Below are 15,883 nucleotides of genomic sequence, written 5' to 3'. Positions count from 1 at the left end.
CGGCGGCTGAAAACGGCGTGCGGGGAACCCCCGGGGCTCGAGCCGCGGCACGACCGGCCCTGGAGCGCACAACAGCACAGCAAAGTGCAGAATAATTGAACAAAGCAATAGAAATCAAGGAAGGGTTGACGGGGCGCAGGCACTCAGATTGGCTGAGGACTGCTCTCACGGATGCAGGCAAAGCTGAGGGAGCAGGAGCTAAACCAAACCCGCCCACCCTTCACACAGCTGAAAGTCATGCAGCAACGACCCAGTTGTGCATTTTTTCCAAATGTCCATCTCCGATGTTTACCTACCAACCACATACCGCTCCTAGGCCTGCCCCTTAAAGCTTTGTGACCCTGTCCCTTGTAAAAGCCTGACCGGAATCCCCCCACCTCAGGGCAATTCTGAAATCACAATCTTTCCTCACTTATTTAAGCAACTGATTAAAAAAAAAAAAAAAAAAAAAAAAACAGAAAAGAGGCTTTATTTCTTGTTTCAAGTATTACATGCACTTTCAAAAATTAAAACTCTTTATTTAAACATCTCAATAGCATCTTGTCAGTTTGGAGGCAGCAAAGAATAACAGACATTTTGAAAAGCATTTACAAAAATACATTGCACAAAGTCCTATCTTGCTTTTTTAAAAATAAGTTAGTGTTATTTAAAATATCCCCCCCCCAGCTACCTACTTTCAATTTATACAGGATAATTCTAATTTTAAATATGTAACCTATAATATGAAAACACCTGTACATGTGTCATCTACTCCCCTGCGTAGGCCATAGGTTCTGTCTCTACGTCAAGTGAAAAACAGTTCTTCACATGGAGACTTTTTGTATTTCAAACATTCGAGGACTGTTGTGCAACATACATAACTCAATTCAGAAAACCAGTCAGCAGGTCCATGTGGTAACAGTTCTGTGTAACTACAAAATGCACTAGAACAGCAAGATAAAAATTCTGCATACAAGTGAATTTCAGGAATCTTTTCCAAAAAGGATCTTCAAAGCAGCAAGGCTAAGGGGGGCAAGTAAGCAGTTTCATCTCGTTCTATGTGGAAATGTTGTTTCCAAGAGCAACTCTACTCATCTGGTACCCGACTAAGGCTTGTGGGGAGGATCACGAATGCCCGTGTTTGCACACAGCAGCGCTGAGCTCGAGTCCCTCTTGTAAATGTGACGCAGCAAGAATTACTTCGGGCTTGTTTTCTGCAATTCTCACAGTACATTTATGGAGTATAACAATCAACCAGTGTAAAGGAATTTTGTCCCAAAGAGATCACTTTTGACAAACTAAGGTAGATCAACTGCTGTACAGCAGTGTTTACGGAGCAATTCAGCAGGGCTTATCAGCTTCAAGCCAGTCAGTCAGTACATCAAGGTCGATTTGGGATTGACACTAAAAAAAGAACAAACTGGCCAAGTTGCCATGGTAAAAACCCTTAAAATAACTTCAGTTATTTAAAGTTATCCCTGACTTTTAGAGCAATTCGCGGCCACAAATAACAGTAAAGCATTCTCAGTCGCTGGTGTTTAAACTGGTTTTGGTTGTGTTAGCTTTCCCTGACAGTAGTATTTATTATATTCAACATGTATAGCAAAGAAGCCCTTTTGGATCCACCAAAAAGGTCAAAACCAACTGTCAACTGAAGGACACCTTTAGCCACAGTCAGTGTTCAAAATGTACCACAGTTTTTGGCTTATGGTGCCAAGCTAGCAAAAGTATGCAGTTAAGTCCTGGATTAAAAAAGAACAGATTCCTAGTTGCAGAAAGTGTGGTTTATTCTTTTAAAAAAACCTATACATTCATTTGTAATAAAATATGTCACCTGTTTGCCAACTGGGCTTTATGAACCAGAGCTGTTTGCATGCATTATTTCTCTCAGCATGGACACAGAAATATGAAGCGAACTGGCAATTACAAGCTGAGCCTTAGAGCAAATAAAAATTGGGGTTTATACATTTCTGCTGACAGTCTTCTGCCTTTATCAGAGGATCAATGGTTCTGCAGCGTGCATCCTCGTCCTTTACGGATTCCAGTGTTGTAGGCTTCCCAGTATATACAGATTAGGAACCAAATGTACAAAGCAGCCACCCCCAGCTGTAGTGTGGATTACTCGGCAGGTTTCCCGTGCACTCTGAACCGATAGAGGCAGGTGTACTCTGCGTGGCCCCAGTTAGAGAAAATCCTCAGCTCCACTATCTGGAATGCGTCTTCATTTTTCTCCTGGAGAAGGGAAAAGTAAACACACAAACCAGTGTCAGGGCTCTGGCATGAACAGCTGCAGCTTTCTTAGTTATTAATGACTGTTGGTACTTGCAGGAACCAAAGTTATGCCTTGGGAATTTTCTGTTCCTTTGAACAGAACCTTCATTGCCTCAGAATTATTTGTGAGTCTGAAGCAGCATGGAACAGACTCTTCCCATGTTTAGCAACTTCCCACCATTTGTGTCCACATATCTTCCTCCCCTCTCATCTATTTAGGCCATAGGTGTTGAGGCAGAGGTAGTACTTTTTACCTCAGCTTCTACAGTGCCCAGATGAAAACAATGCCATTCCCCTCCACTGCTCATTGCACACAAGTGTAGAAAATAAAAGTAACTTTCTCCAGACACTTTAAATCTTATAACCCAGACTTACCATCACTGGAAACATCTGCAGTGGTTCTCCATCTTGATCATAGACATATTCTCCTAGAAGCTTGCCTTCTTCTTGATATTCATCATCCAGACCCTATTACAACAGGATAAAGATTTTTGCTTCCATCAAATTTCCAATCAAACCCAAACTAAAAGCATGCCTACAAAGAGTAACAAGAGACTGCACTTGAAGGACTATCAAGCCAGGATCAGAATGTTTCCTATGTAATTTAAAGTTCAAGCACAACTCTGTATTTTGGTTTCCTGCCCTGTAAGTAGTTGTGCTGTTTACATGTTTTCATGGTCAAATCCTTTAATTTTCATGGCTAAAACTTGTATCACAGTGTATAATATAAACTGTTCAGGACAATGAGAGAACAACAAGGTTGAAGTCAAGATTCAGATGCTTGCAGGTGACTGTTTAAGAATTTAGAAAAGCCTGACAAAAAATTCTCAAATGTCATAACTGCTCTCTGATGTACCCCGTGGTCTGTTCTGTTCTGAAATCCTGCCTACACAACTGTGGTGCTGGGTAAAATGAATTTAAAAATTATCTAAGGCACATCACAGATAATGTGAAGTGCAGAGACAAAATGGGAGGGATAGTGGGTGGAGAGAGGAAGAATGGAAGGGATGATGAAACAAAGTGTATGAAAGGACTATAAACAAATAAAAAAACCCATTACCTCCCTCCAAAAGTGTTTACTACTTTGAGTAAACAAAGTATAGATCAAGTGTAAAGTGTATAGAGCAAGAGTACAGAAATAACTCACCCAAAATAAGTTGCAACACTTCTTATTCATAATCTCAAAGCTCATAAACAAAAGCAATTTTTAAGAGCAATGACTGAAACAGTTTATCATCTTAGCTGTCCTCCCTCAAGTTACTATTTTCCAAGGTATAGAACACTAATATTCTTTCTGTGTATGAACATCAACTTAAATTCAGAGACAGACTTACATATACTGAAAAATTCCTAGGAGCACTGGTGATATTTCCTGTTGGTGAAAGAGTTTTTGGTATATGTTCCAATGTAAAGGCTGTTGGATAGATCTTCATGGAAAGTCTCACCACAAGATAGCCCTGTGATCCTTTGAAAGCCCAGCAGTTTCCTGGATACATGTCCGGCTGCACAGAAGGAAGGTGGAGAGAACAAGATGGAACACAACAATGTTACAGTGTTTTCGAATTTATTTTTTATTGTAATAAAGAGTTGTAATGAATTCTGAGTTCTTAGGGACAGTCTTAAACAGCAAGGGGCAGAAATAATCTTCTTGGCGGAACTCTTCAGGAAGACACCACACCCATCTGAACTACCAGAGGTGTTTGGAAGACCTATCTTGAGATTAATTCTCAACAGGAACCCTCCCAGACCTCCCACTCTGCACAAGTCCAGTGCACCACCCAAGCTTCCCTTGAGTCTCAATTTTGCTGGAGTAGGACTTAAGATGTGTCCAGGGACTGCCAGAAGAATCCCACTCTTGGGAACATAGCTTGAAGAACCTGTGCCCCCAATATATTACAGAGATACACCCAGCATCCAAAGAGCCACCCAAACCACTCAAAACAAAATAACATTGTTGCATTTGTTTACTTGGCCTTTAATTACCTGAATCACCACTCTGGGAGACTGAGAGAAGTACCACAGAGGAATTCCAAAGAGGCTAATTAATGCTGTCTTGGTCTCATAGGTTTCAGAACAGCGAGTACTCAGAATGCTGCCACCTCAAAAAAGATAGATCAGGTTAGCAGAAATGAAAGTCTTCAAGAAGGAATTAGTAATTAAGGCAGAGATTTATATAAAGTGTAATGAATAACAGATATTAAGATGTAATAATTTTCTGTGGATACAATGCTTCTATCACATACAATGTTATTTTAAGAACAGGTTATGGATTTTTCATTTCTTTCTTACCCAGTTGTAGACTATTCCATTCCTGTCCATGCACACCTAGGCTGAGGTACAGACTGTAAACACCATCACAGATTGCACAGATCTCATGATCAGGCAATAATAAACACGCAGTAATGCTACACTAACCTTTACTCTTCATTTTAATATTTCTAGTAAATACTACTAAAAGCATGAATAGTAAAAATGGTGTTTTCCTCTCCTATTTACCTCCAGATTCCAAGGCGAAATCCACCATCCCAGTCTTGTCTTGAGAGTAGAGTTTCAGTGCATTATTTACAATAATCTGTGCTTGCTAGAGGTGTACACATACAAGAGAATGGAAGGTAAAATATTTTAATAAGCTCAAGTGATAAAATAATTTATACCTACATATCTGTGAAGTTGCAAGCAACTTTCTAAGATGCTGTACTTCATCACAAGTCTTTGAAAGCCTCTGGCAAGACAGGCCACTTTCAATATACGATTATAAGTCTTAAAATACAAGTTCATACTGCATCTTGACTGCTATTTTTTGGTGTTTTTTTTTTTTTTTAATCTGCATTCCTTCTTCCCAAGACCTTGAGCTGTACTTCTTAGGTATACTTGTTTCTTGGGAATTCAATTTTCAAGACAGCACACTTTGAAAAAACGCAATTGCTCACAACAGGCAACAATCAATGCCCCAAGAATACACTCGATAAAGCATTTTCTGCAGTTCTCCTCATTTCAACTGATGTTCCTGACATCTCCTAAAATCATTAATATTTATGCTGATAGTCATGCTCCACAAAATGCCCAGGAAAGAACTCTTTCCAGTTTTTGTTGAACTTTTGAGACCTTAAAACTCACTCACCGCTTCTGTGATTCCAGAAATCCCTGCATTAGTCACAGCATTTGTAACTACTTCAGATGTTACTTTTTGGTTTGTTACAGACATATGGAGAGTAATATTCTTGAGGATCTGCAACTCAAGATCCCGTAGCAAAGTCTGTAGATCAGTTTTGCTCACAAAATTGGAGGTAAGCCACTGGAGAAGTGATTCAGGAAAGTCGTCTTGTTGATCACCAAAAAGCATTAGCTTGACAGATTCTTTGACCTGGGCATCTACCTAGTAGAAGCCATTAATAATTATAATCATTAGTTTTTATAAAATATATATGAAAAAATATGCAACAGGCACATAGCTAGACCATTATCACAACTCATTATTCAAGTAAAAGTTGATAATCCCGTATCAATATTGTATTTTGTTGGCTATGTTCCAGTCAGACCTTTTATAAGGCTTCAAAAGAACTCAGGCAGAATTTTTTAGAAATACCTCTCAGATAACAAACCTAACTTGCTTTTACATGAGTTTCTTTTCCATATTTCCATGGGTTAGCAAAATACACCAACAAATTACTGTACAGAGAACTTCTTGCTACTAGGTCACAACTTACAAGCAAACCCCTGCCGTTGTAGAAAGCCAGAAATAAACTCTTCTCTAGTAAAGTGTTATGCACTAATGGAAAAATTCACAGCAACCCTAAATACAACATTGTCCTCTTAAAATTAATACTACCCCCATGTAACTGACTGCAGTGCGTTTCAAGAAAGTTAGTGAACCAAAACAAGTAATAACAAATTTTAGTGGGATAGTTAGAGAAGTTGCAGAACCTACTTTTTCATGAATTACATCCATTTTCTCACAACTCGTCTTCGCACTTTCCCCAGATAACAGCTCTGATTTCATAGAAGCCAGCTCTAGTTCTAGCTTTTTAATTTTGGACATAAGGAGACTGTATTGATCATCATCTCTAAAAAAAACAAGGAGTCAATCATTAGGAAAGAATAATTGGAATCATTCCATCAAATTCCAAAGGTGTGAGAATATACTTGTCTAATACACAGTGAACTTGCAGTTGTAACATTGTTACTTAAGGCATACTTAGAATTAATATATTCAAAGCAAAGAATTTTGAAATAATGGAAAAATCCAGCAGTGATGACTTCAGTATCATCAGGTTGATAAGTTAATAACTCAAACATATACAGATTTTGGGGCATTTAAGGGCTTCTGGCAAACCAGTCAAACTTAGTGTGAGTTTGCTGCTGGTCAGCGAGTCTCAGGCTACCTCACTCAAACCAGAGTAACGCCAGAGGCAGTGCTGAGCTACAAACAGCAGCTCATATATGACCAATATAGATCAGTGTCCAGTGAATGCCATGGAAAAAGGTCTCAACCATCATTCTAAAGCCATTTTACACTTAATTCTAATTTAAATGGCAATTCAGCAAATAAGCCAAGAAACAAGAGACAGAAGTTAGAATTGATACAGCTCAAGAATTTAAACATAAAGCCCGTCAAAAGCAATTACTGTCTATTTCACTAAGTGATCTGCAAAAAAAAAAAAAAAAAAACAACTAATGCATTTATAAGAGGATGAGAAGTCTCTCATTCTCCTCCACTATATAGTTTTCTCAAACAAAAGTGTAGTTGTAGGGTTGCTCCCACAGTGGAGGAGGGTCCTGTGCTGATGTTCAGCATCACAGTTGAAATCCAGTACAAGACAGAAGTGCTCTTGCTGACAATAGAACTCCTCAGGGTCAGTTAACTGACACAAGATAAGGATCACTGGCAGTTGACATCAGGAGTGAAAAAGCAAAATCCATTTGAAAAGTGTTTATATACCTCACTGATTTTGATTTGGCTAGGTCGAACTCCTTCTGGATGTCCTAAAAAATACAAAAGTTAAGTTTTAACATTTACAAAGAAACTCAAGTGACAGAAAGAGGATAAAGAATGTTGTACAAAAATAAATTTTAGCACCATCTGTATGGGACCGTGCCCACAATTATGTTTGTGCCTCTGTATAAGAAAGTTTCATTACAAACAGAACCTGCCTCAATGGTCAAGGGAATAATTTTTAAACTGTAATGAAACCTTCTCCAAGAAGGGGGTGCAAAAGCACAAACAAGTTTTGAGACTTAGGGAACTGTAATAGCCAAAGTAAAGGAAACTGCTGTTTGAAACAGCAAATAAAAAAAACTCAGTACACTTTATCAACAGGTTACAGTTAGAAGAAGTCAGCAAAGCTCACTGTCAATACCTTGGATTCAGCTGAGAGTTTTCTAAGAAGGTCTTCCAATGTCTGGATGCGCAACTCATGTTCTTTATGTAAAGCCAGGAAGTCAGTCTTAAAAAAACAGGGAAGAAGAAAGAGGGTGTATTTTCTTTGGAGTACAAATACTGTAATTGATCTCTTCTGCAAAGTGTAATTTTCGTTCCATTCTGAGAATGTTTAAGTGATTTATCCTGCAGGTATTGTGAGAAATTACAGAATCTGTAATAAATACAGAAGTCTGATTTAGCTGTAGTAGGGGTTACATACAGGGATGTTTACCACCAAATCCCTGCTTTATCACTAGTCCTTCCTATAGTCTTCTTTATCTGTATGGAAACAGGATAAATCCAACAGTTTTTAAGCAATGTAGGAATCTACTTTAGGCCACCTGTCTGGAATTAATCCTTTGCCAGCAATAACAAAAGAGGAACAAATGTCCACAACTTCTCCCCTGGCCCTTACTACCTATTGATTATTCCTAGAGCAGAAAAAGAATCCTCCAGTCAAATTGCTCACAATCTGCATTAATTAATAAAACAGAACACTTTAATCAATATCAGGAAACATCAATAACTGTCTTACCTTTTCCTCCAATTTCATATCTTTAACATATTGACTCATCACATTTTTTATTAAATTCAGTGTTTCACTTCTGTCACTCATCGTGGCAACCTGATCTTGAAGATTCTGGAGTAGGCTCATCACTTTGTTATATTCTTTGTTTCGGTCATGGCATCTGTCAGACACGAAGGCCATTTGCTTCTCCAGCTCACTTATGCGACCAAAGTCAAAGACATTTATGGTGTCCTAAAGTATAAAGATGATGCTTTAATATATAAAAATCAACTTATCTACGTTACTCTTGTGCAACAAGTAGTTATTGAAAAATACTGAAGGCGTGGGAGTTAAGAGGTCTTACAATATATGCAAGTTCTTCCCTAGACTGTTCTCCCTTACCTTTGGAGGTTGCACAGAATGAAAAGAATCATCTTGTGGTTCAGGAACACGAACAGAATCATCTGTTCTCTGTATTCTGTCAATTCTTGTCCAGTTCAATGGAGGTAATAATGAAATGAAGCCATTAAGCCCCCAGAACCACCAACCTAGAACAGAAACAAGCAACATGTGTTCAAAAGAATTCTCCCTTCTCACTGCTTATATCTACAAATGATCTTTTTGAGGTCACAGCTACCTTCAGTTTACAAGGCAGGTGCCACACAATGGGCACTGCTCCAGTCTAAACAAAAATCACCATGAGTCAGCTTTAAAATTTTTAAATCAAGCAGTCAAGAATATTAGGGAACATCCATCAGTCCCACTCACAGTTGTAAGGCAGGCAACTTGCATCTACACATATCACAGTACAAGCCTAAACTCATGAACTCATACTGCTTCCCTGGCACCTTCTGAAGGAAAATGTAAGTGCTGCCTTTTATCTCCATGGAAAGTATGTTGCATTATACACGCTTACTACATATCACATTGCATAAAAGCTAACAGAAGTTGGAAGAAACTTAGGCTTCCGTGGAAATAAAATAGCATTTCACAAGATCACCCTTATTTTTGCAATATCTTAGTGGGAAGTAGCAACACTTTCTACACAGGGTAAATTCCTGCATTGTTCACCCTTATACAGAGGACTTTGAATCCCCACTGTAAGTTTCCAAGAAGCTTCATCTTCTCCACAAAATAGCCGCAAATTTTTAAGACTCACAGAGACATGAAGCTGCTTACCAGAAATGGCCCAGCACTTCTGGTAAATACTTCAATTTGTTTCATTTCGAGGTTGACAGCTGGCCTGAACACTGCCTACTAACCACTCTAAAGCCAGCAGTATCTTAAGCAATTAAAACATGCTCTAGAGTAAAGGAAATACTTTGGATGAGTTGGCAAAAATTTAACCACACTTGGATGGAGACTGACAAAGCAATCAGTACCCAACTCTTCCATTGCTACTCCTATGAAGGGAGGTAAAGAAAAAAAGACTTCAGTGTATTTACTTACTCTGTCACTCTTTCTAAGGAGCTCTATAAAATTAAATCAAGGATATTGCTTTCATGTCCAGGGGAAAGCTTGCTGACTTGTCAGTACCCTGGAAGCTTGAATTACTGCCCTGTTCACAAACTTGCTCTTATTCAGTTCTGCATCTTCTTCATAAATCAACTCAAAAATCTATTTTGGAGCAACTGTAGCACACACACCGATTTGTATTGTAAGTGAACAATTGACATACCTAGTAGAAACAGGAGTGGGATAAGAAACAGTAACCACCTGTAGTTCTTTGGAAGGCATCTAGAGAAAGAGAAGAAAGTTTACAAGAAGGAACACATTTACCATAATTAACTGTTTTATATTATAACTGGGTAAATAACTTGCTCACAAAACAAATATTTCAAAGGATACACACCTTCTTACAAGAAACACCTTGAGTAAAGACATCAGAGTAACAAGTTGATAACACGCAGTTCTAAGCAACCTGAACATGCCAGAAGCTGCCCTCCCTAGAAGACAAAAGGTGGGAGTGTGAAACTTAATTACTGCAGCACACATTTGAAGAAACCAAGCAGAGGGACATGCAGCTGTGGCCAGCAATGCTTTGCAGAGTGGAGAAATGCATGAATAAGGCAATACATGCAGCTTATTGACATCTAGATATCACAAGTATGACAGCATTGTAACATCAGCTACTCAAGGTCAACAGCCATGCAAAGAGATGAAGTGCTCACTTGTTATGACAATGCTACTTCACTTGAAATTCTGTATTAATGTCTGAACACAAGTTATCACACACTGGAGACCTCAGTAGGCTCCAGGAAATGCACAGATTAGCAGCAGCAGTTTTTGATAAGAGGAATACCAATATAGCAAGTGACTGCCAAACCAAACACACCCCATTATTCTTGACACCCCATTCTCAGTGCTATTCACACACACATTCCCTCATGAAAGTCTGGTTAGTCTCCTGTAATGCCTGTGAACAGAAACACACCCTCTCATTAAGCATGTTTTGACCAATAAAGTAGCACATGCATTTCAAAACAAAAGCTACAGCATAAGCACAGCTGAATTAGTGTAAGGCCCCTGCAGTCCCCTCGCTTGCCAAAAGGAGCAGGCAATGCACACACACACAGATTAGAATAGTAACCTGGAGAAAGAATGGCCAGCCAGAGTAGAGACAACACCTTCTGAGACACAAGCCATCCCGTTGCTCCTGCTGTTCGCAACACGTGAAGCATAAAGTAACCTGGATTATAACAAATTAACTGCATATGGTAACAGACACAAAGGAGCTGAAGGTTCTGCTCAGTACACGCAGTAAAACAGACTCTGTCCCCTGCCCATTACATGTTCTGCAGAATTTTAAACCATACCTTTCAGTAATCTCAAACTTGGTTTTTCACTACTTTAAAGCAAAGCAAGCCACTAATAAATATGAAGTCAAGTAAAATCAAGACAGTTTAAAAACTGAATTCTCATGAACAGAGATAAAAAGACTGAACACCATCTGTGCAGTTAGAATATCACTTTGCCAAAATAAAAGTTTACATTTTGTAAAGTTTATCTAACAATGCCATGCAAAGTGTAGCAGAGAATAGCAAGAGTACTACCACAAAAACAAGCTTTAAGCACATCATTATTTTAAAAGCATCTTATTTGTTCAAAATTATATATCAAGGTCATTATCTGGGTTACTGTGCAGAAGCAAGAGAATAATTAAAAAATTAAAATTCCAGTGATGTCTAAGAAATATTGATAAATAATAGAAAAAACTCTCACCTAAAAGTTACGAGCAGTAAATTTTCATTAAGCTGAATGTTTCCAAGGATGTTCAGTAGCACAGTTTTGTATCTCTTAAAGAGAACAAAACTACCACCACCAAACCCCTCATCCAATGCAGTGTAATAAAATGCTGTAACTTAAAGCCTGCTGAGGCCAACAATCACTATGTTCAAGCCTAGGACCAATCTTTCTACAGAACAAACTACACCATATATGTTTAGAAAATAATCCTACATTTTGAGATTAGCAGATATGTCTGGGTTAATCTGAGGGATTACAGTTATACCAACCCAATATTTTGCAAATCATTTAGGTGACTGAAGTGTCTCAAATCATTTTCCTCTGCTGAATAAAGAGCACTCAACAGATCCTTGATGCCTCTGCCATTCAAGCTAGGGAACGCTCATCTCAGAGAGTAGATTCTATCCCTATATAAGATTCCTGTAAAAATTGACTATCACTAGAACAAAAATAAAATGTTAAAACCCCTTTACGCAAATAATCTGCATACCAGTACCTCAGACCTTGCTTTCATTTGAAGTCAGCTTTTCAACCTAGCAAGCATACAGAGCTCTCTGAAGTGCAATAAATTAACAATCTGATTTGTTCCTTCTAACATACGAGGTGCATATTACCCTACACTTTGTTTTCACTAATAGGTAAGCAGCCTGCCAAGCTTGTACAAAAGCCAAAATCAGAGCAAGAATTCAGACAGAAGAGGTGTTGTTAAGGAAGTTACAGATGAAGGAAGGAAAAAAACCCCAAACACAAAAGATGTGCGATTAACATTGTGAGACTGAGATGCAAAATAAAAGCAAACAAAAATGTCCAAGTCAACCTGCAGAAGAAAAGGTGTGCCAAATGGTCCTTGCTACCCTTTTAGCCCGTGAGGATTGTATGTGGTCTGTGGTGTATATTTCAAGATGCTTCTTCCCTTTACAGTCATCACCTGTTGGTTGTGGTAACAATTGTTTAATGGGATAAAGCCAGGATCAAGTCAAGATTGTTACAAGAAACTTGAACAAGTCTATCTCACATCATCAGTTATCAACCCAAATACTGCTAAGCAAACTTCAGGGGAAGGAAACTTGCTGGGGGAAAGACTACAGCACACCAGGGGATCACCATCCCCCCCACACTCAAATTGCAAACCAAACATTTACTTTTAGCTTCCATAGTATCAGGGGCCATCTGATACTACTATTACAGCAACAACCTGGTGCAGAGCCCAGGACTGAGACTACATCAATCACTGCACTTACATATCGATTCCTCATTCACACCAAGATGACGATCTTCTCTGTAGAACTCCTTTACATTCATGCTTCCACAGTAGTCTGAGTGAGCTGCAACACATCCAAAAAGCACACAGATTCTAATTCTCAACTCCAAAGCCTTTCCATATACACAGATTTTAGCTAAACTGGCTTGGTTCACTATTAAAGTCAGATTACTCAAAGGAAACCTGAAAAATGATTGAGGAAGAAGCCTACTCTCTGTAATCTTGTTCTTTCTTCTTTAAATATCAGGGGGCCTCTTAGTTAAAAAAAAAAAAAAAAAAATCCTTCTGCTTCTTTTCAGAAAGCAAAATTTGTAAAAAAACCCAACAAAAACAAACAACCCAACCAGCCCTTATCAAGTAAGTCCCTGTTCCCAACATTCCATCAAATGAGTCAGCCATTCATTACATATTTGTGTTGATTTTAACAAACTTGTTACAAGAAGAAGAAAGCATTAGCAATTATAAGCCTCTGACCAGAGAGGAGAAGGAGAGCAAAGATCTACTCACATGCAAAAATCAGTTACCTTCTGCCTATGGCAATTTAACTTCACTTGCAGAGCAGGTATTATAGAAGAGAAAGCACCAAAGAAGAAATGAATGCTTTCAGGGAAAACAAGATGTGCTCTAAAGTAGTGCAGAGTGATGAGAGCAGTTTGAGTTTTGCAAGACAGATCTGAACAAGTTTTAAGTGCACAGCAGGTTTAAAGGTGATAAGAGAGACCTAAAGATACTGAAAAATTAGAATTTGACACCACTACAAGTTTTAAAAACCAACTTAAGTTTCTCAAATCAAAAATTACTCTCTACCACTTTCTAGTAAAATCAACATGTGGATCTCATATAAAGGAATCTTGATACTTTTGAAACAGTGGAAAGGTATGAAAAGTGAAGTAATAAATAACTAAAACTGAGAAAGACAGGAGCCAGCCAAAAGACTATAAAAGAAGAACACCATAGTGCCAAAGATGAAGTCCATAAGAAAAAAAAACCCCAATACACACACTGTCTTTGCTTGCAGACCCAGGAAGACAACTAAAAAGGTACCTTTATATTCATAACCCAGCTTCAGCAAAACCATTTGAAATAGTTGCACTAATAGTGATGCAAAAGATGCTGCAGTATTTCTGACCAATCGTAGAATCTTACTCATGTAGAAATATGTTCCTCCTATTGAAAAAAACAGTGTGAATACAAATTATTCATCCATAGAAATATGTACTTCTGTTCTCTGGTCACCAATAGCTTGTGTAAGAGTGAGGACAAAGCAGAGAAAGCTTCTGTTTAGCCAAGAGTATGAAACTTCAGGAAATGTCATTTGAAAAGTCTGCATGTATTAGCTATTTCATCAAAGCTTTTGTAAGAACTACACACCCTGGTTAATGCCTTCAAGGCAAAATGTGTAACTTCAGCAACAACAGCTTTGCTTAGTGAGAATGCAGAACTCCAAAGAGCAGTGAATTCCTTGCTTACAGAATTCAGGATTCCTCACTGATGTGAACTACTGATCCTGATTTTGGGATCACAGTTCCAAAGAGACACTACAGTGTTATTCTGGATGTGAAGGAGTGAGGAGTTCACCATCTTCCCTGCTGTTACATCAGAGGACATTCCTACAAGTGGTCTGCCTGAAGTGCTAGAGACACAACCTTCCCCAGAGCCACAGGAACAAAGCCAAAATCCACCACTGCCACTGTCCTTGACTCAGCCACATCCCAAAAACCTGCCATGACCGTGTGTGCCTTTCCCCCACCCACATATCCCCCCAAAGTTTGACTCAAATCTCTAGATTAAAGTTCAAAGGAATGTACAAAGATGACGAAAATTCTCTCGTGTGAATACAAACTCAGGAGTACAGAAAGAGTTTCCAGGCAGTGCCACTCTAAGTAGCTGACTGCTCAAGTCAAAAAAATTCCACCCTGTGCTACACACTAACTAAAAAGAAATACTTAAGTACTTGAAGTCACATCATACAGACCAAACAAACGAATTTCTTTTTCTTGTACTAAAAAAAAAATTCATTCAAGACTAACAAACCTACAGAATTCCAAAGTTGGCTCTTTTCTAATTCAAGGTCATTAAAGAAACAAATCCTTTGTGCTAACTGAGGACGACCAGCAGTCAAGAAACTCCAGGTGCAAGAGGCAGGCAGACACAGGCATTACAATGAGGAAAACAATCCACTGAATGGAGATTGCCTTGGAAAGGCAGAATCTTATTTATACAGACCCAATTTTTCAAGCTTTTGAAATGTAGTCACTAGAGCGACTATTTGGAATCAGTTTTTCCCTTTGGAGTACAATTTTTCATGTAGTTGAGGTTTACTTTTAGAAACACTATTAAAAGCTGCAAGGTTAAAAGGGGAGAATAAAAGGAAGCAGGAAGTAGAATGCCCTCTCAGAGATTCCGTTGATAGCACAAGCACTGCAAAGTAACAACTTTGCTCAAACTTAAAAGTTCAAATCATGTAAGGGATTAAAAATTATAAATGAAAAAGCACAGAAATTTGAAAATCATGACCAAAGAGTTCATAGGCAGAGCTACACAGATCTGATGTCAGATTAGGAGACTTACAATCAGTGCTGGCTGGCCAAATAATTTTATAACTTAAGATACCAGAGCATTTTAATTTCGTAACTGTTTGATTCCCATAGCAGCACTGAAAAATCAGCAGATTATTATATATCAGAATCTGACAAGTACATAAAATTTCCACTGATACAGAAAAAGGCATTTCATATACGCTGATCTCTAGAATTCACTTGCTGGCAAGTTCATCAGGGTAGGACAGGTGCTTAAATAACGCTATGTAGAAATGAAACACAGGAGAAAGTAACTTACTAGACGCATGTTTCTGGCTCCTGTCCCTAGTGTAGATCCTGGAGGATGGCACGTGGGAAGCTGAGTAGGCAGTGAGGACCTCCTTCCTCTCTGACAGCATGCTGCAGTCACTGCACGTGTAGCCGTTCAGCGTGGGCTGCTGCTCTGCTGCGACGCCCCCGTTCCCCTGCAGCAGCGTGGTGTCACTGCCTGGAAACAGAGCACAACACCCAGCACACCCCTGTCAGCACTGCCAGCTCTGTGCCTGTCACACAGAAATGATGAGGAAGGAAAGGCAAAATGTAGATACCTTTGGGATCACCTTCTTCATCAAGGCCTGCAAACAAAAAAAAAAAAAAAAGAAAAAAAAGAAATTGGTCCC

The 15,883-nt window shown here is 38.8% G+C and overlaps 1 protein-coding gene across 18 annotated transcripts in view; it reads right to left on the bottom strand.

Annotated features, from left to right (window-relative positions):
* Window positions 1-497: 497 nt before the first annotated feature.
* SUN1 (Sad1 and UNC84 domain containing 1) overlaps window positions 498-15,883 on the bottom strand; it is a 33,332-nt gene continuing 17,946 nt past the window's right edge. For 6 of the 18 annotated variants that reach the window (XM_040079551.2, XM_040079550.1, XM_040079557.1 and 3 more), the window contains 19 exons: window positions 15,812-15,838; window positions 15,523-15,711; window positions 13,729-13,851; window positions 12,665-12,748; window positions 12,241-12,351; window positions 10,768-10,866; window positions 10,030-10,123; window positions 9,856-9,914; window positions 8,580-8,725; window positions 8,205-8,429; window positions 7,608-7,694; window positions 7,190-7,233; window positions 6,179-6,314; window positions 5,372-5,626; window positions 4,747-4,831; window positions 4,234-4,349; window positions 3,585-3,752; window positions 2,626-2,718; window positions 498-2,211 (listed from right to left, as the gene is read on the bottom strand). In XM_040079551.2, coding sequence (XP_039935485.1) covers window positions 2,098-2,211; window positions 2,626-2,718; window positions 3,585-3,752; window positions 4,234-4,349; window positions 4,747-4,831; window positions 5,372-5,626; window positions 6,179-6,314; window positions 7,190-7,233; window positions 7,608-7,694; window positions 8,205-8,429; window positions 8,580-8,725; window positions 9,856-9,914; window positions 10,030-10,123; window positions 10,768-10,866; window positions 12,241-12,351; window positions 12,665-12,748; window positions 13,729-13,851; window positions 15,523-15,711; window positions 15,812-15,838 — 2,255 coding nt within the window. In that variant the 3' untranslated portion in view covers window positions 498-2,097. The remainder of the gene's footprint in view (window positions 2,212-2,625; window positions 2,719-3,584; window positions 3,753-4,233; window positions 4,350-4,746; window positions 4,832-5,371; window positions 5,627-6,178; window positions 6,315-7,189; window positions 7,234-7,607; window positions 7,695-8,204; window positions 8,430-8,579; window positions 8,726-9,855; window positions 9,915-10,029; window positions 10,124-10,767; window positions 10,867-12,240; window positions 12,352-12,664; window positions 12,749-13,728; window positions 13,852-15,522; window positions 15,712-15,811; window positions 15,839-15,883) is intronic. The other 12 variants (XM_040079554.2, XM_040079563.2, XM_058422653.1 and 9 more) reach the window with 5 other exon arrangements.

Source organism: Hirundo rustica, chromosome 15, assembly GCF_015227805.2.
Source record: "Hirundo rustica isolate bHirRus1 chromosome 15, bHirRus1.pri.v3, whole genome shotgun sequence".
Classification (NCBI taxonomy): domain Eukaryota; kingdom Metazoa; phylum Chordata; class Aves; order Passeriformes; family Hirundinidae; genus Hirundo; species Hirundo rustica.
Note: the sequence above shows the minus strand (reverse complement) of the source record. Positions and strands in the feature narration are given on the sequence as shown.